The sequence below is a fragment of the Spinacia oleracea genome, chromosome 6, assembly GCF_020520425.1.
Source record: "Spinacia oleracea cultivar Varoflay chromosome 6, BTI_SOV_V1, whole genome shotgun sequence".
In the NCBI taxonomy this organism is placed as follows: domain Eukaryota; kingdom Viridiplantae; phylum Streptophyta; class Magnoliopsida; order Caryophyllales; family Amaranthaceae; genus Spinacia; species Spinacia oleracea.
Window position 1 is genome coordinate 149,705,424 of NC_079492.1, and position 26,747 is coordinate 149,732,170.

Sequence of the window (26,747 nt, forward strand, 5' to 3'; positions counted from 1 at the left end):
TTCTAAATCTGTTATACTTCCACACCAGGTTGTCTACATCCTTCCAAATTCCTGCAACTCAAAACCAAAAAAGGCACACACCCAGAAAAGCTTCTTTTCACACCACCCTTTTCTTCTTCTCTATCTCTCTAGAACTCTCTTTCTCTCTCCTCAAAGCTAAAACAATGGCTACAATTTCAGACATATCAGTATCAGCATTCATAAACATAATCACTGCTTTGGCATTCTTGCTTGCATTTGCACTCCTCAGACTTCAACCCATAAATGACAGAGTTTACTTCCCCAAATGGTACTTCAAAGGCCAAAGAAAAGACCCAGCTTTTAGAAATTTTGTGGGGAAATTTGTTAATCTTGATGTCAAAACTTATTTTACCTTTCTCAATTGGATGCCTGAAGCTCTCAAAATGTCTGAAACTAAGCTTATTGAACATGCTGGCCTTGATTCTGCTGTTTTTCTCCGGATTTACACACTTGGGTACTCTTTTTTTCTTTAATTGCTCAATTTCACTAATTTATGTGCTTTTCATGTAATTTAGTAGTGAGTTTTGGTTTAATTTTGCTCTAGAAATTTGGACTTGGTTCTAGGGATTGCTGGGTGTTTAATTTCCCCCAAATTGATGCTTGTTTCAGGGTTTTTGATTAACTTTCAGTAGTGGGATTGGTTTTAGTATTTGCAGTTTTGACTTTTCTGCTTAATTAAGTTTGTGTTTTTTGGTGGGGTGTAATTATTTTTTAATTATTTTTGGGTGGGGTTGATTTTGAGGAAGGGTTTGTAAATTTTGCTGAAATGGCTATGAATTATTCTTTCTCCTATATTTTTTTTAAAAATTATAAATTCAATAAAAAAATTGTTCTTACAGAGTGTTGAGTATACATGAGTACATGACTTCAGTGATGAACATCTTCTGGGATGCTTGTTTTGATGTTCTTGATGTAATTTGAGAACTAAGAGTGACTTGATTTCAGACAATTATCCCGGTACTTCAAATTTCGAGTTTAACTTTGCATATAGCTTCAATTTCTGTTTGGTTGATGAATTTTGGGGGGTTTTTGGCATTTGAGCTGTTGAAATTTCTTAAATTATGAACTTTGTTGTAGTTAGTGATGAATACCCCTCTTTTATCCTTCTTTACAGTGGTGATACTGGTAATTGCACTCAAATGTTTGGTTATATTGGGAATGTAAAATTGGGATTAACAATGTGTGTATTTTTTATCATGAAATTTTTCCTCTGCAGCTAATTTATTCTAATTTTTTCCTCTGCAGCTTGAAAATTTTCCTGCCTATGATGATTTTAGCACTCGTGGTACTTGTACCGGTAAATGTATCTGGAGGAACATTGTTTTTTCTGCGGAAAGAGCTCGTTACAAGCGATATTGACAAGCTTTCTATATCAAACGTCCCTCCTAAATCATATAGGTGAATAACTGTGAGTTTTCAATAATGTTAACTTTCTTGTTCCTTGGTGACTTGGTGTGACAATTATCTACATTTAAATATCACAATAGCAACTTTAATGGAGTTAAAAATGCTTGAGTTCTGCTGCTCTTGTTTGATGAGTTGATTGCAGCATTTCTTTTGGTATAGCAATTCGGTCATTGAATAAGTTGAGTCTCACTGTTGTTTGACATTACAGTATTACACCAATATACTGATTATTATTGAATTTCCCTCAAACAAAAGTAAAAAATACTGATTATTGAATTGGATCCTCGAAGGTTCACAGTTATTGTGTATATTCTTTAAGCTGCATTCATCTTTTTGAAGAGTGATTGGACACACTGAAAATGACAAGAACTGTAATTTCCTAAATTACAGGTTTTTTGTGCATATTGGAATGCAATATCTGTTTACATTTTGGACTTGTTTCATGCTCTACAAGGAGTATGATACAGTTGCATCAATGAGATTACGATTTTTGGCTTCCCAGCAAAGGCGTGCTGAACAATATACAGTGAGATTTCATCCCTTTTCCATTCTTGTTTAATGTATCCACCAAATGCCACTTTTCAAAATCTCTCTTATTGGTTATATCTGCAATTTGAAGTTTTATGCTTTTCTTGTGATATACTTCGTATCTCGGAATTCCTTGCCATGAAAGATGAAATATTCCTCAGAATTCATAATTTTTAATTTCTGGTAATCCCAACATTTCACTCCCCCAAGATGAGCATATCGCTCTTCCCCTCTGTAAAGTTGAATTCTTTACCTAAATTTCACATAATGCCAAATAGAGAAGCTGCGTGTTCAATTGTTCATGGCTCTCTCTTCATGTAGTTACCAAACAGATTTCCGAGGGACAAAAATGATTGGTTATGAGTTGATGTAGGTAGTTGCTACAAATCTATGTAGTCTGTGACCTTTTCAGACTTCATCTTCTTGCATGTAAAGAGTAAAACCGCCAATTGCTTAATCTCATTTTGGTTTTTTTTTCCATAAGTTGGCCCCGACCTTAGTTCTTTGTTGAGGTTGCAATACTCCCATGTTTGTTAAAGTTGTATGTTAGAAATTTCCTCTAAACTATGGTTTATATATTACCCTATGTTTCATTTACGTGGTATTTTTCACTTTCCTATGTTAATTATATATTTCTTACAAAACCCTGTATACCAAACAGATCTTGTATGATGGACTTGTTTCTCAGAGACCATTTCTCATGAACCATTTTTCAGAAAGCATAATTTGAATTAGTGTTGTTATGGGTGTATCATATATTTAATCAGTGAAGTTATTTGCATTGACTTATTATGATTTGTGCAGGTGTTAGTCAGAAATGTGCCACGTGTCTCAGGCCGCACAATCTCAGATTCTGTTGATATATTTTTCAAGAAAAATCATCGTGATACCTACCTATGCCACCAGGTGAAATCTTGTTGCCTTAATCACTAGATGTTACTCAATGAGAAACAAACCTTTTCCTTACTACACGGCAGTTGACTGTAGTTTTTTGTTTATTTGTGAAGAATGTGAAATAGAACTTCTGGTTGCTGCAATGCGCTTTAATTTGGTAATTCCTTTGTTTTTAGGCTGTATACAATGCGAACAAGTTTGCCAAACTTGTGAGGCAAAGGGATAAACTCAAAAATTGGTTGGACTACAACCAACTTAAGTTTGAAAGAAAGCCAGAGAAAAGGCCGAAAACAAAGGTAAAAAGCTGTTATGTAATATCAATTGGAGAGAACATAATCAATTTGTAGAACTGTGTTGATATAATTCCTTTAAACTTATATACTCCGTAGTTGATGTTGCCTATACATTCAGACAGGATTTCTAGGTCTTTGGGGCGAAAAAGTTGATTCCATTGACTACTACAAAGAGCACTTGAAGCAGTTAGAGAAAAAAGTGAGTCATTACTAACTGTCATTTTGATTTACTTGATTCTTTCTGCATGCATATATGTGGATTACTACAAGTCTACAAAGTCCTATAAAATTTACTTTCTCAGTTCTTGATTTGTTATACATATAATACAAGTATTTCTTATGAAAAATCTGTCTTAATATGAAGCTGGTTTATGTATATGTTAATTTTGTAAAATTGATCTAAGCCTCTGTTTTGTTTGACTTATTTTGACTTATTTCAGACAAAATAAGTTCAGTTAAGTTCATATAGACATTTTCACACACAAATAAGTTTCTTTCGGATAAACTAAGGTAAGATAAGTCCAATTAAGTTCAGATAAGTTAATTTAAGTTTAGATAAGTTCAGTAATAAAATAAGTCCAATAGAACGAAGCCAAAATGTTTTTCTTTTGACGAATCTAAGTGGTTATGAAATGCTTGTAATATATTAACATTTTGTTCAAATAATCTTTAGATGACAATGGAGCGTGAGAGAATTCTTGAACACCAAAAGTCCGTTCTGCCGGTTGCTTTTGTTTCTTTCAATTCACGGTGGGGTGCAGCTGTATGCGCGCAGACAGAACAAAGTAAAAACCCTACATCGTGGTTGACAAGCTGGGCACCTGAACCTCGAGATGTTTATTGGCGCAACCTAGCCATACCATTTGTTTCTCTCACTATCCGGAAATTTGTGATTGGAGTAACTGTTTTCGCCCTGGTTTTTTTCTACATGATACCCATTGCTTTTGTGCAATCTCTTGCAAATCTTGAAGCTTTGGAAAGAGTTGTTCCTTTCCTGAGGCCTGTCATTGAAATGTAAGTACATGATTCCCAAGGTTCTTGATGTTTTAAACTTTTTCATTTGCTTCTTATTTTACAGACCAAGTTGGCAATTGGTAGAAGGTACATCGTCGTTTTGTACTTTTAACGCTTCAAAAAGCACATTTTTATTGTTTAAAAACACATATTTATCTATTTAAAGGCACATTTTTACCGACAGGAGAACACATCCTCTTTAAAAGAACACATTGTTGAATACAATACAACCACTAAAATAAAAAGAAATTTTCTTGAAAAATGTTGTGGTTTTAAACTGTAAAATGTGCTTTTAAATTGTAAAATTAAGCTTTTAAACCGCAAAATTTTGTTTTTAAATTGATTTTTTTTAATAGTAAAAATGTGCCTTTAACCCGGTTGCATGTAGAGCTACTTATACAACCGGGTGCACCTTCTAATTTGTGATGTATTTCTGTTTCTTGACAAGATTATTGACATTCATCATCTCTTCTTCGATGTCCTCCGAGAGTGATTTACGTCCCTACCCTTTTTGAGTTTTGAACACCTAGTTTACTAACAGGTTACTGAATATTTGTTGTTTAAAACCTTAATTATCTTTTATTAAATGCAGGCCAATCATCAAGTCTTTTCTACAAGGTTTCCTTCCCGGTCTAGCACTTAAAATCTTCTTGTACGTTCTTCCAGCTCTTTTGATGCTCATGTCAAAGATTGAAGGACACGTGGCTTACTCTAAACTTGAGCGTAGAGCTGCAGCAAAATACTATTATTTTATGTTGGTGAATGTATTTTTGGGAAGCATAGTAACCGGAACAGCTTTGGGTCAACTTGATGCTTTCATCCATCAACCACCTGGCCAGTAATATTCCTTCTTTTACTTCCCTCGGTTTATTTCTTTTGTTTAAGTCATATACTTCCTGTGTACTATTCACCCCAATTTTTGCAATGCAAGTGGATAGATAGTAAATTTCATTAATGCCCCCATTTTTAGATATAATTAGGGGAAAGTGTGGGTTATTGAATATGGATGAGGGTAGTTTGGTAAAGTCAAGTGATAAAGTTGCCAAAAATAGAAAGTTGCAACTAAAAGAGAGAACAGAAGAAGTATATACGGAGTATAAGTTTACTACTCACGTTCACCTCTACCTCTCAATCTTTAGCGACATGACAAAAATTGAGGACATTTATCTAGAGGGCTGCCCAGTTATTCTTCAAGATTAACGAGCAAAGCATATTGGGTGGCATTTTTGTAAATAAATTGTAAAAATATACAGTCTAAATATACAATTTCTTTTATGATAAAAATTAGTTTCTTTTAGTTTTATTTATTTTAAAATAGCAATTATATATTTTAGATCGTATATTATTTTCAGCATATTTACGAAAATGCCACCGGATATGCATATTTTGTTAATCTTGAAGATTATTTAGGATTTTCTCCATATATCCAAGTCTTACTTATACCAAATGTTTGAACTTTGGCAATTTACACCATTTGTTATCTCATTCTTCAGGATTCCGAGAAATATTGGTGTATCAATACCAATGAAGGCTACCTTTTTCATTACATATATAATGGTGGATGGTTGGGCTGGCATTGCGAGTGAGATTCTCCGGTTGAAGCCGCTTGTCATTTTTCATTTGAAAAACATGTTTATAGTTAAAACTGATCGCGATAGAGATAGGGCGATGGATCCTGGAAGTGTTGATTTTCCAGAGACTCTTCCGAGCCTGCAACTTTATTTCCTTCTTGGGGTTGTCTATGCCGTGATTACTCCAATACTCCTGCCTTTCATAATCGTGTTCTTTCTCTTTGCTTTCCTCGTTTACCGTCATCAGGTAATTAATCATACTTTCCTCTTTTTATTGTTATAATTCTCTTGGATGTTTATTTTGTCTAGCCTGATCAAATTGCGGGTCGGGACGGGCCACGTCTTAAAAATTCTGCCCATTAGGCCGAACCGGGCCAATCCTGGCCCGAAATTTTCTGTCCATAACTCGCTAATCCAGGCCCAAAGTAGCAGGCTTTTTGGGCCATTTATAATTCTCTCGGGTGTTTATTTTGTCTAGACCTGATCAAATTGCGGGCCGGCTGGGCCACGTCTTAAAAATTTTGTCCATTAGGTCGGGCCAGGGTGGGCCAACCTTCGGCCTGAAATTTTCGGCCTAAAACCCCTAATCCAGGGCCAAATTAGCGGGCTTTTGGGGCCATTTCGGGCCGGTCCAAATTCATAACTAAAATTGCAATTTTGAGTTGCCCTAAACCCGCCCAAAAAATTCAAAAATCAGGCCGGGCCCTAAGGCCTAAAAATTCTGCCCAAAACTCATTTTTCGTGCCGGACTCATGATGATCGGGTCTAATTTTTTCCATTAGTTGTGGGATTTAATTTATCATTTTCTCGTGTCTATTTTTTCTAATTATTATGACTTGCGCTCATGTAATATACATCTAATATCTTTTTTTGAGGGGATAATATATACATCTAATATCTTATGTTTATTTCATTGTCCAGATAATCAATGTGTATAATCAACGTTATGAAAGCGCAGCTGCGTTTTGGCCACATGTTCACAGTCGCATCATTGCTAGTCTTCTGATATCACAGTTGCTTTTAATGGGGCTTCTCAGCACAAAGAAGGCTGCTAAGTCTACTCCATTTCTTATCATTCTGCCAATACTTACCTTCGCTTTCCACAAATACTGCAAGAGTCGATTTGAGCCTGCATTCAACAAGTACCCTCTTGAGGTAAGGTTACTACTGCATTGCTGATAAAATGCAAAATAGTTTGTTAGCTATTTTCGAATTGATTTACTGTTCGAGTGTTCGTATAATCTTTAGGTGTTAAAGTAGCAGTATATATCCTTCATGTTTGACAGGAATCTCAACCATGGATCCATGTATATAAATCTCGACTTATTTTGTGTGAATAGATATTATCTTATCTTATATGAACTTATTTATCTAGAAAAAAAAACTTATTTTGTCCAAAATAAACTTAATTGCGTGTGAAAATGTTTGAAAAAACTTATTTTTATGAACTTATCTTATATTAACTTATATGAAACTTTTTTTGTTTGAAGTAAGTCAATATAAGTCAACAAACCTAAACCAAATTGACGAGAATTTCTTGTTTAATGTTGTTAAAAAGATTGAGAAATTCTAAATATATATTGATTTTGTTAATATAATGATTAATTGAGTTAAGTTGGTGTTAATGAAACTCTCCTTGCCAAGCACCAAATACCAACATCACTCCTTCAATGAAAGAGGCTATTAATTTATCTATGGAGTACTCAGTACTGTCCTTACTTGTGGGTTTATTCATTAATGACCTGTTTTAGTTTAATTACCAGCTTCAAATATCAACTACTCTCCTTTAATAAGAGGCTATTATTCACTCTACTTGATTGCGTGGTCTACGCCTCTACTCTCTAGTTTGTTGTACTATTGGATGCTAAGGGTGCGCTCTATTCACATTATTTTCACTTATTTTTTCAGAACTTATCTTATATGAACTTATATGAACTTATTAGAACTTATCGTAAACTTATTTTAGTTATAAACTGTACTTTGCCAACCCTTATTTTTAATGAACTTATCTTATATGAACTTATTTTTCTTGAAACAAGTGGAAATAACAGGGTCTAATGTATTTCTTTTAATATCTTATACAGGAAGCAACCGAAAAGGACGAGCAAGAGCAAACCGAGGGAGCTGAAGAAAACCTAAAACCCTACCTCGCCGATGCATATTTACACCCAATATTCCACTCTTTCGAGGAAGTTGAGTTGATCGAAGAGGTTAAAGTCGATGCAGTTCGAGTTGACAAGCACCACGCACACGCCTCAATCCCCGAAGCTCGAGTAGAAGAAATATCCGTTGCTTCTCCTCCGCCACAGCCACCTCAATATTACAGTTACGATCAAGATTTCCATTCTTATAACTATTACCATCATCATGAAGTGCAATCTTCACAGTATGAGCATCATTATCAAGGTTGATTTCTTAAAAATATGGTTAACAATTAAAAGAGCAACCTAATTAACCATTGGATTATTAATTAAGTTCTTAGTTTTGTGAAACTAAGGCTTCATTGATGTAATTTCACCCTCCTCACTCCCTGTTTAATTAGATTCCAATGTAGTTATCATCTGATTAGTGTAAATGATTAGTTGTAGTCCTTACCTAAGGCGGACGATGTATAACTTCAACCAGTAATACTATGTAGAATGTAGATGTTTTGGAGGATTCTGAATTTCCCTCTCCATGCTATATTCCTGAGAATGTAACAGTAAATTAAGTAATGTTTGGTGCAAATTTGAGTTTAGGGGAAAGGAATGTGGGTCTGACTAGCTAATTGATCAACTTGGCTATGAATTGGTAGAAATTTTGACGGTCTGGGAGCACAACATTGACTTTGGGCCCACTTACTATTAACGCAGTGCTCGTTTGGTTGAACGTTGGAAATTAAAATGTCAAGGAAATAGTTTTTTCCATGTAGATTAGTGTCAAGATTTTTTACGGGATGTTCCATGTTTACAGGGGGACTTAGGTAAACAACTTATTATTACACTTAGCGAGAAGTGTAAATTTTCAGGAAGTGCAACGTCCCATGAATTTGTTAACCTAAAAATTTCATCTTCTGATTCCTAGATGTCAATCAAACAAGCACTAAATACTCTGTAGTACATGGTCTAGTACGTGGAATTGTGAAAAGGATTATATGCCCATCACAGGTTGACATGGTGATTGGAGGTGCGGATCATTAACAAGTTGAGTTATTAAAGGGTTGCTTTTAAAAGGGCCAAAGATGCTCAGATAGATGCAGGTCCGTTCAATAAAAGTCATTTTACATTGACCTTAACCCTTTATCCGACAGGCTACAATGTTCAATAACCGGTTCACCCAATCTCAAAAGGTGTTGCTTGTTAATTCGAGACAAATTGACTTATGTATGATTCTAATCTAATACATAGTCATACGTTTTCTCATTATCTACCTTTAAAACTTCTAATCACACTACGGATTTAAAGAGAGACCTTTGCGTGACGTTAGATCCTTGATTATGGGGTTAAATGGTTAATGCTTCGTGTTCGAAAAGCAAAAACGACAATACAGATTTAAAGAGAGACCTTTGTGTGACATTAGACCCTTGATTATGGGGTTAAATGGTTAATGTTTCGTGTTCGAAAAGCAAAAATGAAAAAAATAAATTAAATTGAAAATGCATTTATTTTGACCTATTAAAAGTCAACATATGATGACATCCACATTCTGACCTCATAATTTACATGCTGCAATGACAGCTTCAATATGTACAGAAATCCTTCATTGCTTTAAGTTTCCGTCAAACCCCCAACCAAAAGATTTGAAGATGCTTCAAGTATACTGTTTCATGTTTATGTCTCCAACTAGCTACTTCATTAATCATGTTTAGATAGTTAGATCCTAAACCTAATTGATCATTCTTCTTCTTTGATTTTGTTTAAGATATCATACGTTCCGAATTAATAATAGTTAAAAGAATACGATAACTCGCTAAGCGTACAGTCATGTGCTAGTACATTGAAATTTATCACCCTTTGAAAATATTGCGAAGCCGATATCGTCTAATAAAATTATGTAAAGATGATTAAACTGAGAGAAGTAAACGACTATTGTTAAACATTTTTATTGAGATCGTATTGAACCTTTGGTTTTAGATTGATAGAGTTTGTTACCAAGAATTGTGAATTTGTTTATCCTTCTGAATAAGTGAAAAAAAATGCACGAAAGTGCGTAAGGTACTAAGGTGTTAATGTTTCGTACCTAATATGACTCAAGCAGAATTAAAGACATTGTTTCGTTACGTACTATGAACATAATCAAATAGATCCAAACCCAACTGCAACCCGACTTGAACAAAATCTTAAATCAATGTATTCGGAAAGAAATCTACAATAACTCATATGCATGAGAATAAATGCAGTAAACACGATTATGTACACCATTGTTTCTAATTTGTATACGTAACAACTTGACTTTCACGCTTATCAATGTTTAACTTCGATACCGGAGGAAATACACGAACATATACCACCAATAATTATAACATTTTTTTGAGGGAACCAATATTTATAACATTAATTATGTTAAACATGACTTTGATTATTTCATTGATTTGTTACCAAAAATTTCTCAAACAATAAAAGTACACAACCTTGTCACATAAACAACAGCAAGGGTGAATTCCCCGCAACCTTGTCATTCAAGACTTCCACTTTTAAACTCACACATTCTTCAACATCCCATAATTAAAAAAATACAATAATTGTGAGTTTGAGTCTATAAAATATGATTTGAATCAACTTTTTTTGAATCCCTCCAAAAAAAAAAAATCCCACATTCCTCCCAACATAATTTTTGTTTCCTGACATAAAAAATGGCAGAAACCATAACAACAACAAGTAACATTCTCAAAAACCCAGATTTCGATTATTCTTGGTATTCCCCAGAAACAGGGATTTACAGCAGTAAACACCCTAAAATCCATCTCCCAGAAAACCCATTTCTTGATGTTGTCACTCACATTTTCTCTCTCCTCAACAACAATGGCGGCGGAAACTCTGTTCTTGTTGATTCATCATCTGGGTATTCAATCCCTTACTCTGAACTCTTCCCTCTTGTTAAATCCATGGCTTGTGGGCTCCACCAAATGGGGATTTCAAAAGGTGATGTGGTTTTGATCCTTTTACCCAATTCAGTTTACTTGCCAATCATCATTCTGGGTGTTGTTTATTTAGGCGCCATTGTTACTCCCATGAATCCTCTGTCTTCTTTCTCTGAGGCAAAACAACAAACACTTTGCTGTCATGCTAAATTAGCCTTCACTCTTGCTGAAAACACTCGAAAGTTGTCATCTTTAGGGCTTAAAATCATCCAAGTCCCTGAAAATGTTATAATTGGTGAACAAACCCAGAAAACCCAGGAATTTCCTGAATTTTTTCATCTCGTTTCTGGTAATATCAATAATGGTGGGAATTTTACATTTCCTAGGGCTAAAATCAACCAAGATGATACTGCAGCAATAATGTATTCCTCAGGTACAAGTGGTGCTAGCAAAGGTGTTGTTCTTACACACAGAAATCTCATATCAATGGTGGAATTATTTGTAAGATTTGAAGCTTCACAATACAAAGAAATGATGAAAAATGAAGAAAGTGTATATTTGGGTGTTTTGCCAATGTTCCATATTTATGGACTTGCTCTTTTTGGGTTTGGTCTGATTTCATTGGGTACAAGTGTAGTTGTTATGAGAAAGTTTGATATAAATGAGGTTGTGAAAGTGATTGACAAGTTTAAGGTTACACATTTTCCTGTTGTTCCTCCAATTTTGGCAGCATTGACAACAAAAGCAAAGAGCTTAATTGGTGGTTTTAGTGTGAGTGGATTGGGCAGTTTGAAGCAGGTTTCTTGTGGTGCTGCTCCTTTAACTACTCAACTTATTGTTGATTTCTTGCACACTTTCCCTGGTGTTGATTTTATTCAGGTAACCCCTATTTTACGGGAAGTGATTTCGGCACATCAAATATTGATTTTGGCGCACTCGTCATAAGAGCACGCTTTTCTATGCTCTACTCATGTACAGATGTGCCAAAATTAACAGAGTGGTGTGCCAAAATCATTTTCTCCATTTTCCATACGCTCATCCTATAGTTCTTTAGTTGCCTTTTCTATTTGGTGAATATTTAAATCCTAAATATTTAGTTGTTGTTTCTATTTGGTGAATATTTAAATCCTAAATATTTAGTTGCCTTTTCTATTTGGTAGTCCTGGTGTTGATTTTATCCAGGTACCTTCCGGGAAGTGATTTGGGCACACCAAACATTGATTTTTACACAATCAGTGTAAGAGCTCGATTTTCTATGCTCTACTCACGTATAGATCTGCCAAAATCAACAAAGTGGTGTGCCAAAATCAGTTTCTCCATTTTCCATACGCTCTCCCTTTAGTTCTTTAGTTGTTTTTTGTTTTCGTTTTTGGTAAGTATATAAATCCTATCTTAGAGACGGGTGAAAAGAATCTTATCTGAGTGCCATTTTTTTAATGTATTACTTTTTTGACATATGTGGGGGAAGTTTGGCTTTTGTGACTTATTAACTATGGTGGATGATTTTGTTTATCTCTAAGATGAGCAGATTGACGAAGGTGTTCTTATTTGGGATATTGTAGATATTGTTAACTATGTTAGAAATTAACTTGACTCAAACTCCCTCTAATTGAACAAGATTTTTATACTAAAAATTCAGAAGGTGCCTTTAAGTATAATGAGTACTTTGTAAAGATTTGATTGAAAGTTGATCTGAAATTGATCCATTATGAACCCGAGTTTATCATACCGGCTTGTTTGACAGGTCTACTTATTCTTTTACTCCATACTTTCACTTCTGTTACAGTAACATATAGTTCATTTGACAGCTGAATCTTGTAAGTAGTCATACATGAAAAATTGTGTAATGAAAGATTGAAAGCTGAATCTTGGTTGAATTCATGAAAATTATTACCTTTTTGGTTGAATTCATGAAAGCTGAATCTTGGTTGAATCCATGAAAGTTGAATCTTGGTTGGATTCATGAAAGTTATTGCCTTTTTGGTTGAATTCTTGAAAGCCGAATCTTGGTTGAATTCATGAAAGTTATTCCTGGGTAATTGGATATGTTTTTCAAATACTAGTGTAGTAAACTTGTCAGTTAACTTACAAAATCTGGTGAAAAAACATTTGCAGGGTTATGGTATGACTGAATCAACAGCAGTAGGAACTCGCGGATTCAATGTAGCAGGAAAGACTTACAAGTATACATCAGTAGGTCTTTTAGCTCCAAATATGGAAGCAAAAGTGGTAAATTGCAGTACTGGTTCATGCATGAAACCTGGGAAAGCCGGAGAATTGCTGCTGCGCGGACCTGGTGTTATGAAAGGTGAAACTCCCATCATCATTAACCTGTTATTTAGAATTTTTAGAACAATTTCAATCAATTATGAACTGTTAATACAACATTAGTTGTTATGACTAAGAAAAATAGCTCACTAATTTCTTGCGTTTCATCTTTATTAGTATGGTGTAGCATGATTAGTACTTATCCTATCCATGTTACTCAAACTCTTCATTTCCCCACAAGTATCCCTTGTAATATCCTCGGTACTTCAACATTGCTGTGGATAATTGATACTTCATTTTAGGCTCCGTTCTATTCGGCTTATTTTGTCTGAACTTAACTGAACTTATTTTATCTGAAATAAACTTATTTTAACTGAAATAAACTTATTTTTGTGTTAAAATGTCTGAAAAAACTTATTTTTTCTGAACTCATATTATCTGAACTTAAATGAACTTATCTGAACTTATATTGTCTGAAATAAGTCAAAATAAGTCGAACATAACATAACCTAAGTCCAATACTCATGTCTGAAACAAGTACTCAGATATATACTCATGTCTGAAAGTCACTGAAACGAATATACTCATGTCTGAAACGAGTACCTGAGTCAGAGTATCATAGGTTCTGAAATACTGATCATGCAGGATCAAGTCCATTAACTTAAACTGCTGTAATTGGCAGGATATCTCAATAACAGAATAGCTACAGAGCTAACAATTGAAGAGGATGGTTGGCTACATACTGGGGACATAGTATATTTTGACTATGATGGTTACCTTTACATTATTGATCGGTTGAAGGATATAATCAAGTATAAAGGATTCCAGGTATGTACTGTAAACTCCAAACATTACTAGTATTCTGCTGTCAAAATATAGTCTGACAGAAGTTTCTGATATCATACAAATTTCTACTTGCAGATTGCCCCGGCTGATCTAGAAGTTATACTGATGTCTCACCCTGAAATACTCGATGTTGCAGTAACTGGGTATATATTTCCTGAACACTTAACTAATGTTATTTTTCACATGTTTAAGAATTAGATTGCATCTGTGTAGATAAGTTCAGATAAGTTCAGGTCCTATAAGTTCAGTTCAGAGAGCTGCCTGCTAGAGCCTAGCATAGGGACATGTCCAGGCATCAGGCTCGCTATTTCATAAGAGTTGTGCATATTTTGGTCAATATGATGTGTCAAACGTGCATACTTATATTTGAATAACAACATAGCTTCAAGTCATTCTTAAACTTTGAGTATGAGAAGATATATCATCATTTTGTGTACAACAAATGTTACAATAATCTTTCTGTTTGTTTACAGCTTGATCATCTGAATTTCATGTTCATATATATAACTTTATTGTTTACAGCTTGATCATATCTGAATTTCATGTTCATATATATATATAACGTTTATTGTGTCTACTGTCTAGTGCTGCTGATGAAGAAGCTGGGGAAATACCAGTAGCATTTGTTATCAAGAAAACAGGAAGCTTGCTATCTAGAAATGAAGTTTGTACATATGTTGCAAACGCGGTTAGTTCTCAACCTTAATTAGAGATTCTAAGCTAGCTTCCACAGTCTTGTAAACGCGGTTAACAAGTATGTTGAAGACCCTAAACGCGGTTAACATGTTAATTTTGTTTGTTGAATTGCAGGTAGCTCCACACAAGAAAGTGAGAAAGGTGGTGTTTGTGACCTCCATACCTAAGTCAGTAGCAGGGAAGGTGCTGAGGAGGCAATTAAGAAACTTACTACCTTCAAAGCTTTAGCATTTTTGTAAACTAGATTTGAACAAAGTAGGTTGTGATTCTTGTTTGAGGGCGCTTGGTTTGCATAGCAGTGATATGAGTTTGGAATCAGGAATGAAACCATGCTGGTATGGAGTTGATTCCTAATACAAGGTGTTTGGTTATACTCCTATCCGCCAATTCTTTTCTATTATTTGATACCTAAAGGTTTAGTATGAGTCATACCTACCTCTTGGGTTTTTGAACCCATACCTTGTAGGTTTGAGGTATGTGTTTAGAAAATTAAACTCATACCTCGTACCAAAAATTTGTGAACCAAACACCTCCTTATCATGATCATGGGCATCGCTTGAGCCAATAACTATTTATAATCTAGAAAGTATCAATAACTCTTACCAACAAGTCAACAACACCTGAATGAAGCAAAGTTGCAATAATATTTATCAAAAAGTCTTGTATGCACAAGTTGTACAATAAATTTATTGTACACCAACATAACTTTTACCCAGTTTTTAATAACTTTTACCCAATTTTCTCTAACTTTTATACTATTAAAAAATAAGTTGATAGATAATCATTTAAAAGGGCTAAATGATAAATTTTATACATTATTAGTGATTTTGAAGAAATACTTTTAATTAAAATGAAAAATTTTATTAGTAAAAAATAGATAACTTTTACGTATATAGGGGTAACTTTTATGCATTTTACGTTAACTTTAACTTCGGTGTACAATATTTATCGTACACCCATTGTAAATAAGAATTTGTGAATATTTATTAGGAGACATTAAAACTTAAACTTATCCTTATTTTGTAAACATTTATCTCACACAAAATTTCAAGATTTTGTCAATCCTAAACAAAGAACATGCAGGTTTTGATCAATCTATTGATCATAAACTACAATGAGGCAAGGAAGGGCTAAAATGGGTTGAAATGACTCCAGAGTTAAGCAACTCAAGCAAAGGTATGAATTTCACACACCTTGGCACCTTATATTGTCCTAAAGATGCCCCTCTTGAAATTGCAAAATCTCTCATCTTGTCAAAGGTCCCCTTCTTCACCACTCGAATCTCGAGCGGGCCAATGGCTGGATTATGAACTCGGTAATAACGGTACACGTAACTCATGGAGTCCTCTATGGTCAAGCAACATTTCTCCATGACGCCGTCCAACCCTAATTTATTTGTCGCGTCACTGGTAGTAGTAGATAGCTCACAATAGATGACATAGTGACCTGGAATCGTCTTGACATCGGCATAGCTAGTGTAGTCCACCACTCTTATTGTGCCAAAGTTTTGTAGCACATCATACACTTTCTCCATTGTATTTTGCAACTCGGACTCAGTTGTCTTTTCAGCATGTACGCTAAGTAGCACATTGTTTCTCCTCACGAACTTGAATTGTGGGGTCGAGTTGTAGAATCCTGTTGGGCTAAGAACATCCTCAACTCGTAACCTTGAAAATAAAATATATTTGTTAAATTGCATGTCCAAATTAAATTAGGAGAATGTAAAAACTAATTTCATCTTGAGCAGCTAGGCATACTGATCCAGTCCAAAAAAAAGGGTTTTGGGCAGATTTGTAGGCTAAAATTTTCAAGCCCGACTCGATTAAAAAACTTTGACGGGTTTTGAGCAACTGCAAAATTAGAACTTTTGTTATAAATTTGACCAGAAAGCCCCACTATTTGACCAAAATTAGAACTGAAACATGCCCAAAGTTTGACCAGGCCCGACAAAATGGCATAATTTATTGGTCGTAGTCTGGCCCGAACCCAGTCCAACCCGCATTTTAATCAGGTCTAATTTTAGCAAAGGAAGTATATACGTAACTAATAAAGTAACACGTTACACGTACCTATACAAACCATCGTAGGTTGTAACCACGAGCTCGTACTCGTGTCCAACCTTGACATCTGCCAAGTCAACGAGCTGATCGGACGACTGCTCACGGTCCGACGACGAGGTGTTGAGGGGGAGGAACTCAAAATAGGCCATATTTGGAATCAAGGTGTAAGAGACCTCATAAGGGTCACACAAAGGGTTCAAATTGATACCAAATGCACCTTCTGAACAAGTGTACTTAAGACTCACAATAGGTACACCACCACTATAAAAGTTCAAAATAGGTATATATTGGGCCATAGAACCTGTAATAATAATATCCAAGTACTTAATATTAGGCCAAATCTTTTTCAAAATCCCCTCCCAATTCTCTCCTTTGCATGCATTGTAAACCAACTTAGCCAACTCGGGTTCGGGCTGTTTCACGACGTGCTCGGCCATATGAGCACGTAGGGCCATGTCCGAGATCTTCGAACTCAACGTACCGGAGGACATATCGTCACAGAGCTCAGAGTAGTGGTCGCGGAGGAAGTGGATGACCACGACTAAAGTAGAAGCAAAGTGTGAGTCAACACGAACGACCTCGTGGCGTTGGTAGAATCCACATAAGAGCTGTGTATAAATAGATTGGAAGTTGTCTAGGCAAAGTATGGCTTCCTTAGGGCTAGGGATGGCAATGGATCGGATTCGGGTCGGATGTAGTAAACTCCAAATCCGATCCATTTAAAATTCGGACTCTAAAATTGCATCCATATCCATATCCATTTAAAATTCGGACTCCAAAATTGCATCCATATCCATATCCATTTAAAATTCGGACTCCAAAATTGCATCCATATCCATATCCATATCCATATCCATATCCAAATCCATTTAAAATTCGGACTCCAAAATTGCATCCATATAATATCCAAATTCGAATCCATATCCAAATCCAAATCCGAATAATGCGTTAACTTTACTTACATAGAACTTGTATTTCTTAATTTTAAAATAAATTAGAAATCATATTTCTCATTTACCAAAATCTAATGAGTTTCTAATAAATTAATAAATACAAATGTATGCGCTTTAATTAAATATATTAGATTAAATTGGGAACTTCCTTTAAAAAACAGTTATGTACGAAAAATAATACACTTTGAAATAATTTTGAGTCGGATTTGGATTCGGATTCGGACTCGGGTCGGAGTCGGGCCGGAGTCTCTGCAGACTCCATATCCGATCCATATCCATTCGGATTCGGATGTTTTTAATCGGATTCGGATTCGGACTTTTTTTTCTCGGATTCGGATCGGGTTTTTTCCTTCGAATCGGGTCGGACTCGGTTCGGATTCGGATGTGATTGCCATCCCTACTTAGGGCCTGTAAAGTTGTTGTAAGGGTCACAAGGTGTGTTTCCAAGATCATAAAGACTTTTGTTGTAACTAGTTAAACATCCTACTGCCATAAGTCCCCCTTGTGTCTTGGTTTCATCTCTTATAAATAAGAAACTCAATACCTTTCCACTCTCCATGCCTGGAAAACATCTGCATAGACACAAAATGAAAGCGTATTAACATGAAATATTGTATTAATATATCAAGATTGGCGTTTGTTATACTTCATATGTTCTTTAATGCATGTTCTATGCACATTTCGTTCTCATGCAATTTGTTAAGAACTTATTTTTTCTAATTTGTTCTAATCTGGTATGATTTAGAATGATCTGTATTGATTTGGACATGTCTTTTCTGATTTGGACTAATTGAAACAGATCTGAACTAATCTCATATGAGCTTACATTTTCTGTTATGGACCTTTGGACATATGTGATATGAAAATATTTGTTATATGACGTATCTAATCTGATGTGATCAGGTCATAATTGATTTGACTGTCTGATCTAGACTATACTATTTTAATTTAGATTAGATAGTATATGTGATGTATGATTGGGACAAATCAACTCTTGACAAACTGGTCCATACTGGTCTAATATGATATGAACTGATGATATGATTTGGACTAGTCAATTCTAATATAAACTACACTGTAATCTTATATGGACTGGTATGATCTAGATTAGTCTATTATAGATCTGGACATGTATGATCTAGATTAGTCAAATGATATATGGACATATATGTTCTTCTTTTAGGTTGGATACAAGGAAATACATGAAAGCTCTTCATTTGAACAAATCCTCCCTAATTTCATAGACTTAAAAACTTGTTCAACCAAATCCCCCTTAGACTAGTTAATGCAAATATGAAATTGTCTTATCATTTCAGCACCTTATCACTTTCAGGTACTACCTTATCAGTTTCAGTTATCTTACCAGTTTCAGTTTCTACTCATCTTGAGCTAGTACGTGTTACCAAACAGAGTCTTACTCTTTCCGTACAAAAAAACATATTAGAGGTCATAAATTCGAAAATCTCACTGGCTGAGAAGAGGCAGGAGAACTTTGTATTGTTGGTGTCTCCTTGGTATTTCCTGATCAGTTGCTGGTATTAGATTTGGCTCTCCTCCTGAAGTTCCTGAGCTACAAAAAGGGTATGTTGCAACATTGCGTTGCAGGTCAAGGGGCGTATTTTGTGATTATAAAAATAAATTAAAATAAATTAAAATAAAATAAGATAGGAAAAATCAATTCTAATAATCCAATATTTGGGCCATTTACTTTTAATAATCTAACTTATCGATTATTATCTAATAATTCAACCTTAATATTTTATTCGCTTTTATTGCATCCAAATGACCTGTTATTACTGGCTAACAAGGTCACACCCTTTCACCTTGATTAAAAAAAGAAAAAAAATATTGAGCCCCTTTAATTTCATGCCTAAATTCAACAATTAAAAGAAAAACTTAAAAAAAGAAAAAAAAAATTAAAGAATTTTTTTTAAAAAATAATGGACTAATAGCAGCGTGCCACGTGGATATGATATGTTGTACCTGATATTTTACTTGATGGGTGCAATACAAGAGGATGGGTATAAAGGTTAGATTATTAGATAACAATAGAAAGGTTGGATTATTAAAAAAATATCGTTCAAAAATTGGATTAATAGAATGAATTTTTCCTATAAGAAATAGATGAATTGAAGTGGAAGAAAGAAGATGAAAAATGAGAATTAATTACCTACTAAATAGTTGAGTAAAAGGGCGAGCACATAAAATAGGAGAGAAATCACCATTAGCAATTCGTTGAATATCTGACTTCAACTCTTCATACATGACTACCGGCACCTTAGACTTGAACTTCTCTCTATCGACGCACCCCTTTGGTAAACCATATCGTTTTAGGTACTCCACCTCTGCGTTTTGACTTAAGATCTCGGCCAAAACTTGGCATTGCACTTCGTCACATCTACTCGTAACATCCTCAATAAACTTCAAAGCATTATTACTATCACCATTTTCTTGATGAATGCCCATATTCTCAAGTACTTGTTTTAAATGATTGAAATTTTAGTTTTTGAAATAACACAAGTTGCTAAGGGTGTCTTTTATAGCATTAATTTAGTTGTTCTTTATTGTTGTTAATTGGAATATTTTGCAGGCTTGTTTTGGATATTCTTTGTCATGCTTTTCATCCACGTTTTTTATACTCCATAAAAAAAATTAGATAAGTGGAAGGAAATAAAAAGAGTAGAATATTAGTTACAGTTGTAAAAAAAAAAGTGTTGCGTTTATTCTGAAACGGCCGAACAAGAAAATGAAAGTGCAAGTTAGCTCTTATCAAGATTGGGAAAGTGAGAAGGATTTATTAATCGTTGTTCAACGGTGCCATACCCACCCAAAAACAGGAAATGAAATAAAACCGAAAGAAGTAAGGAGAGTACTTAAATAAACGGTGAAAGTGTTGCTATATATACTTTCATCATTTGTATAAATATTGTTATTGTTATATAAATACGGTCAATATTGCATTAAAACTTGTTATACCCACGCAAAAAAAAAATCAAATGAAATAGAAAGAGTAAGGCGAATACTTAACTGAATAGGTGAAAGTACATGTTGCCATATATACTGTCAACGTTTGTATACTCCCTCCGTCCCGGAATACTCGACTCGGTTTGACCGGCACAGAGTTTAAGGGACTTGAATTTACTTATTTAATTTAATATGTAGTAGTTGATAGTGGGGTATTATTTTAATGTAGTTAGTGGGAAATGTGTAAAGGGGTGGGGTTGGGGGAGAGTAGGGGTTGAATTTTTAATTATTTTTTGTATGGAGTAAGGGGTAGGTGTGTTAATAGGGGTGGAGTGAGAAATAATATAATATTGTTAGAATATATCCATTTTTAGAAACAGGTCAAGTATTAAGGGACGACCCGATAAGGAAAACAGGTCAAGTATTCTGGGACGGAAGGAGTATATAATGTCATTGTTGTATAAATATTGTCATTGTAGTATTGAAATGCTGTCATTGCTGCCGATATTTTAGTACTTTGTTTGACTTTTCAATATCTTTATTTGACTTTTCAATATCTCACGCTAGAATTCTATTTTACCCCTGGTTACGTGTGTCTTGTCCACTGTCTAACAACGGTGTATCACTCCTCGGAAAGTGACTATTTTATTATTTCTTGCAGGTCACTGATTTGCTAACAGTCACAACCCCACAAAATATATCAAGAGGGTGACTTATCCTTGAAACATTGAATGAGCACTTTCGAGTTTGGACAAACAAATTTAACAACACAATGAGGTTTTGACTTACTCCCTCTGTTTCTTTTTGTTTGTTACGTATCTCTTTTAAGATGTTTCACAATGTTTGTTATATGAGATAATCTTTTCTTTTATAAACTTATTATACTGTCATTTTTTACGCCAGCTTTTAATTTTAATTGGTCCAATTTTTCCAACTCATTAAATTTCTTTACATTTCTCAAGTATGTTAAGTTAACAATCTGTGTTCTTTTCCAATATTGGTTCATTTTGATAAATAAAACAATTTTATTAGTTATTGTAATGATTAGTGGATTGAGGCTTTACTTGGGTTTATATTTTTAATATAAATGATGGAATCTAAAGCATTTACAATAAAATAAAATAGATATCTTTGTTATACGTTAATAAACGTGCAAAAGTCAAAACGTAACAAACAAAAAGAAACGGAGGAAGTAGTAGTTAAGATCGAGGACATGAATAAATGAATGATAGGTCTCAGATTTGAATTCTTTAACTCATTTGTAATTTATATTAGCCTTATAGCTCATCCGCGTAAAAAAAATTAAAAAAAATTGAAAAATAGTGGGGTATTCTTGAACTTGGAATTCATAATGGTTGATGTACAAGGACAACTAATTTGCTGCAATAGCACGAGATATTTAATTACAATTTGCTGAAAATGCTAAAATCAACATCAATATATAGTTCAATAACATGTGAATGATTGTTGTTGAGTAATAATTAATTACTGTTGCTCCAAGTATTCATATGATATTTGTTAGATAAGATGATAAGATGTGGTTTGACTCTTTCGAGTTTTGATCCCCTATTCTTTACCATTGTTTGATTTAGATAACAGGGATATATTTCTTTATCATGGTGGTGTGAAGTTAGAACTTGATTCCAATATTAGGTGTTTGGTTATATCCGGGAATGTATTTTTTTTAACCAAACACAAGGTTAGAGCAAGAATAACGCTAGTACGAGCGACAGTCTGAGCAATAGTTTTATTGAGTATTAACCTAAGACCTTCCATTAAGGGGCAGAGTATAACAAAAGTCCTGAGCAAAAGTCTTGGAATATCAAGACTCTACTTAAGACGTTTAAACAGTAAATTATTTGTTAATTGTTAATTATTATTATTTTATAATTATTTTCACAAGTTTGAGAAGTCTTGAATGAGTACGAGGGGTGAAGTGAAAAAATTAAGTAAGTCTGAAAGGATCTCGACAACAATCCCCGAGAAGTTGAAAATAAATAAAAAGTTGATGCGGAAGTCTTAATTCAGACTAGCGCTAATCTTGCTAAATTTTACTCATTCTAAACTCATGCGAAGTACTTCATACCAAAAGTTTGTGAACCAAACACTCTCTCATACGGTGTTTGCAATGATCATGGGCATCCTTGAGCCAATGACTATTTATATTTTAATTAAACAAGAGAAGCTTATTACTCATTGGCCCTAGCTTGCTACTTGCTTTTTTTTTTTTAATCCTTTAGGTATCTTTTCATATTTTTTTTTGTTTCTTACATTACATATTTATCATTCAAAAGTTAATATTCAAAAACTATATTCTTATCGCACCAAAAAAAATAACAAAAAAGAATATATACTTAATGTTGGAAGAATATTAACGTAGCTAAACACAAAAATTAACGTACGAGTACTAATAAAAAATAGCTAAAATTAGATACCAATATCATATCTTTTCAAATAACAACAATTGGAGAAAATAGTTTAGAATACAGCAATATTCATTATTCATTTCTTTTGATTTCACCATAGTTGTCTACCAATAAATAAAAACTTTGTGATTCCTAGCTTGATACCCAAATAGCCCACTGATTGCTAAGAAAATAAGACAATATGTCTTATAGTATAATCTAAAAAGAATCAATAACTCTCACCAATAACACTTTAATTAATGAAGCAAACATGCAATAATTTATTACAAGACATTACAAATTATCCATGTAAACATTTATGTCACACAAAATTACAAGATTTTGTCACAAAAAAATGAGATGAAGATTATAAATGTATTGATCATAAACTACATTGGGGCAAGGAAGGGCTAAAATGAGTTGAGATAACTCCATGGTTAAGCAACTCAAGCAAAGGTATGAATTTCACACACCTTGGCACCTTATATTGTCCTAAAGATGCCCCTCTTGAAATTGCAAAATCTCTCATCTTGTCAAAGGTCCCCTTCTTCACCACTCGGATCTCGAGCGGGCCAATGGCTGGGTTATGAACCCGGTAATAACGGTACACGTAACTCATGGAGTTCTCTATGGTCAAGCAACATTTCTCCATGACGTCGTCCAACCCTAATTTAGTTGTCGCGTCACTGGTAGTAGTAGATAGCTCACAGTAGATGACATAGTGACCTGGAATCGTCTTGACATCTGCATAACTAGTGTAGTCCACCACTCTTATTGTGCCAAAGTTTTGTAGCACATCATACACTTTCTCCATTGCATTTTGCAACTCGGACTCGGTCGTCTTTTCAGCATGTACGCTTAGTAGCACATTGTTTCTCCTCACGAACTTGAATTGTGGGGCCGAGTTGTAGAATCCTGTTGGGCTAAGAACATCCTCAACTCGTAACCTTGAAAATAAATATATATTTTGTTAAATTGCATGTCCCAAATTAAACTTAGCGGAACGTAACATGCAACTAATTTCAACTAGGCCTGATCATCTTGAACCCGGTCCTCTGGTTCAATACGAAAGTAGCGGATTTTGGGCATATTTTTAAACCAAAATTTTGGAGCCTGGCTCGATTATAAAAATTCGACGGATTTTGGGCAACTCAAAATTAGAATTTTAGTTATAAAATTGACCCAAAAGGCCCAATATATATTTTGGCCGAAAATAGTGGGTTCCGGGCATGAAATCGGCCCAAAGTTTGACCAGGCCCGACAAAATGGCATAATCTATTGGTCATGGCCTGGCCCGAACCCATTCAGACCCCCATTTTGACCAGGTCTAATTTCACTAGAGGAAGTATATACGTAACTAGTAAAGTAACACGTGACACGTACCTGTACAAACCATCATAGGTTGTAACCACGAGCTCGTACTCGTGTCCGACCTTGACATCTGCCAAGTCAACGAGCTGATCGGACGACTGCTCATTGTCCAACGACTGCTCATTGTCCGACGACGAGGTGTTGAGGGGGAGGAACTCAAAATAGGCCATATTTGGAATCAAGGTGTAAGAGACCTCATAAGGGTCACACAAAGGGTTCAAATTGATACCAAAAGCACCTTCTGAACAAGTGTACTTAAGACTCACAATAGGTACACCGCCACTATAATGGTTCAAAACGGGTATATATTGGGCCATGGAACCCGTGACAATAACATCCAAGTACTTAATATTAGGCCAAATCTTTTTCAAAATCCCCTCCCAATTCTCTCCTTTGCAAGCATTGTAAACCAACTTAGCCAACTCGGGTTCGGGCCGTTTCACTACGTGCTCGACCATATGAGCACGTAGGCCCGTGTCCGAGATCTTCGTACTCAACGTACCGGAGGAGATATCGTCGCAAAGTTCAGAGTAGTGGTCGCGGAGGAAGTGGATGACCACGACTAAAGTCGAGGCAAAGTGTGCATCAACACGAACGACCTCGTTGCGTTGGTAGAAGCCACATAAGAGTTGTGTATAGATTGATTGAAAATTGTCTAGGCAAAGTATGGCTTCTTTTGGACCAGTAAAGTTGTTGTAAGGGTCACAAGGTGTGTTTCCAAGATCATAAAGACTTTTGTTGTAACTAGTTAAACATCCAACGGCCATAAGTCCTCCTTGTGTCTTGGTTTCATCTCTTATAAATAAGAAACTCAATACCTTTCCGTTCTCTAAGCCTTGAAAACATCTGTATAAATACATACACACATAAAAATATTAACTTCTTAGTGCATGATAGGTAAAAAGATTGATTAAGAATGCAAATAATACACACAAAGATTTCACGTGATTCACTAATATAGTAACAAGTGTTAACCTGGTCAACTTGAGCTTAGCCTGAAAATCAGCGGGTTTGGGCTGATTTTTAGGCATGTTTTTTGGTCGGGCCCAATTTACTTTTACTTATAAATTTGGCCAGGTCAAACGTGCTACGTTTGGCCCAAAGCTTGGCCCGACCTGATATAATAGGCCGATTTTGAGGTCGCAACCTAGCCCAGCCCAGCCCGCATTTTGATCAGGTCTACTACATCCACATTGAGACCCTCGTGTTGGGTTACGTCGTTTTGTAGGGGAATTAATTAACTAATTCAAAGCATATTCTAATAATTTAACTACGTACTAGTAGCAATTCAATCAGTTAAGGAGTAAGAGAGAACACTTTTCTAACCTCGCTTACTCAAGGTTAGAGGTTCAATCGCTATTAGGAAATTTAAGGGGTCAATTTCATAAATGAAACGTATCATTATATCAATTTCAGAAATATTGTATTAATATTAGTGTTGACGTCCGTTATACTCCATATGTTCTTTATTGCATGTTCTAGGTACGCACATTCCGTCCTAATCCAATTTGTTAAGAACTTTATTTTTTCTAATTTTTTCTAATCTGGTATGATCTGGAAATGTTGTTTGGACTAGTTTAATCAGATGTGAATTAGTTTGATCTGGAGTTTTTGACATATTTATATGAACATATCAAGGTATATATAATCTGATCTGAACTAATTTGGTTTAATCTAGATTTGTTGAATATGATCTAGACTATTCTATTTTAATTTGGATTAGTATCATATGATATGACATGGTATGATGTGAACTTTTTTTTCTCATATAGATCTGAACTGATTTGCCATAATTAGTAAGTAATAAGATCTTGAAGTAAAAAGTAGTAGTCATAAATTCGAAAATCTCACTGGCTAACAAGAGGCAAAAGAACTTTGTATTGTTGATGTCTCCTTGGTATTTCCTGGTCAGTTGCTGGTATCAGATTTGGCTCTCCTCCCGAAGTTCCCGAACTACACGAATGAGTGCGTTGCGTTGTATGTCAAGGGGATATGTTGCGATTATAAAAAAAAATATTAAAAAATTAAAAATAAAAATTTAATTACCTACTAAAGAGTTGAGAAAAAGGGCGAGCACATAATATAGGAGAGAAATCACCATTAACAACGCGTTGGATATCTGGCTTCAAGTCTTCATACATGGCGACTGGCACCTTAGACTTGAACGTCTCTCTATCGACACACCCTTTAGGTAAACCATATCGTTTCAGGTACTCTACTTCCGAGTTTTGGCTTAAGATCTCGGCCAAAACTCGGGATTGCACTTCGTTACATCTGCTCGTAACATCCTCAATAAATTGCAAAGCATTATTAGTATCACCATTTTCTTGATGAATGCACATAATTTCAAGTACGTTATTTAAATTATGAAATTTTAGTTTTGGAAATTAATACAAG

The 26,747-nt window shown here is 34.8% G+C and overlaps 4 protein-coding genes across 4 annotated transcripts; 2 read left to right on the top strand and 2 right to left on the bottom strand.

The window, feature by feature from the left end:
- Positions 1-8,386, top strand: LOC110791242 (CSC1-like protein At1g32090). Its single transcript, XM_021995992.2, has 11 exons — positions 1-475; positions 1,267-1,419; positions 1,819-1,954; positions 2,761-2,862; positions 3,027-3,146; positions 3,262-3,342; positions 3,817-4,157; positions 4,750-4,995; positions 5,651-5,975; positions 6,650-6,883; positions 7,813-8,386. Exons 1-11 carry the CDS (start codon positions 165-167, stop codon positions 8,137-8,139), a joined length of 2,376 nt encoding a protein of 791 aa, XP_021851684.1. The 5' UTR covers positions 1-164; the 3' UTR covers positions 8,140-8,386.
- Positions 8,387-10,334: 1,948 nt separating this feature from the next.
- On the top strand, positions 10,335-15,026 carry LOC110791236 (4-coumarate--CoA ligase-like 6). Its single transcript, XM_021995987.2, has 6 exons — positions 10,335-11,666; positions 12,903-13,095; positions 13,738-13,883; positions 13,977-14,044; positions 14,487-14,589; positions 14,712-15,026. Exons 1-6 carry the CDS (start codon positions 10,560-10,562, stop codon positions 14,823-14,825), a joined length of 1,731 nt encoding a protein of 576 aa, XP_021851679.1. The 5' UTR covers positions 10,335-10,559; the 3' UTR covers positions 14,826-15,026.
- Positions 15,027-15,600: 574 nt separating this feature from the next.
- LOC110780077 (indole-3-acetic acid-amido synthetase GH3.3-like) lies at positions 15,601-20,213 on the bottom strand. The gene is made up of 5 exons (XM_056833529.1): positions 19,781-20,213; positions 19,079-19,180; positions 18,012-18,182; positions 16,667-17,317; positions 15,601-16,264 (listed from the first exon to the last, which is right to left on the bottom strand). The coding sequence occupies exons 1-5, from the start codon at positions 20,074-20,076 to the stop codon at positions 15,700-15,702; spliced, it is 1,785 nt and encodes a 594-aa protein (XP_056689507.1). The 5' UTR covers positions 20,077-20,213; the 3' UTR covers positions 15,601-15,699.
- A 2,999-nt stretch (positions 20,214-23,212) lies between these two features.
- LOC110790586 (indole-3-acetic acid-amido synthetase GH3.3) lies at positions 23,213-26,739 on the bottom strand. The gene is made up of 4 exons (XM_056833705.1): positions 26,397-26,739; positions 26,202-26,303; positions 24,363-25,196; positions 23,213-23,926 (listed from the first exon to the last, which is right to left on the bottom strand). Exons 1-4 carry the CDS (start codon positions 26,690-26,692, stop codon positions 23,362-23,364), a joined length of 1,797 nt encoding a protein of 598 aa, XP_056689683.1. The 5' UTR covers positions 26,693-26,739; the 3' UTR covers positions 23,213-23,361.
- Between the last annotated feature and the right edge of the window lie 8 nt (positions 26,740-26,747).

Excerpts from the sequence above, each read along its gene's own strand:
- LOC110791242 (XM_021995992.2), top strand. The coding sequence starts at position 165 with ATGGCTACAATTTCAGACATATCAGTATCAGCATTCATAAACATAATC. Across the intron at positions 3,147-3,261 it reads AGAAAAGGCCGAAAACAAAG|ACAGGATTTCTAGGTCTTTG; the intron begins GTAAAAAGCTGT and ends CTATACATTCAG. Across the intron at positions 4,996-5,650 it reads ATCCATCAACCACCTGGCCA|GATTCCGAGAAATATTGGTG; the intron begins GTAATATTCCTT and ends CTCATTCTTCAG.
- LOC110791236 (XM_021995987.2), top strand. The coding sequence starts at position 10,560 with ATGGCAGAAACCATAACAACAACAAGTAACATTCTCAAAAACCCAGAT. Across the intron at positions 13,096-13,737 it reads CGGACCTGGTGTTATGAAAG|GATATCTCAATAACAGAATA; the intron begins GTGAAACTCCCA and ends TGTAATTGGCAG. Across the intron at positions 14,045-14,486 it reads CTCGATGTTGCAGTAACTGG|TGCTGCTGATGAAGAAGCTG; the intron begins GTATATATTTCC and ends TCTACTGTCTAG.
- LOC110780077 (XM_056833529.1), bottom strand. The coding sequence starts at position 20,076 with ATGGGCATTCATCAAGAAAATGGTGATAGTAATAATGCTTTGAAGTTT. Across the intron at positions 18,183-19,078 it reads CTCCTGCCTCTTCTCAGCCA|ATGTTTTCCAGGCATGGAGA; the intron begins GTGAGATTTTCG and ends GTGTCTATGCAG. Across the intron at positions 17,318-18,011 it reads AACAACTTTACAGGCCCTAA|CCCTAAGGAAGCCATACTTT; the intron begins GTAGGGATGGCA and ends TGCCATCCCTAG.
- LOC110790586 (XM_056833705.1), bottom strand. The coding sequence starts at position 26,692 with ATGTGCATTCATCAAGAAAATGGTGATACTAATAATGCTTTGCAATTT. Across the intron at positions 26,304-26,396 it reads TTTTCTCAACTCTTTAGTAG|TTCGGGAACTTCGGGAGGAG; the intron begins GTAATTAAATTT and ends TCATTCGTGTAG. Across the intron at positions 25,197-26,201 it reads CTTTTGCCTCTTGTTAGCCA|ATGTTTTCAAGGCTTAGAGA; the intron begins GTGAGATTTTCG and ends GTATTTATACAG.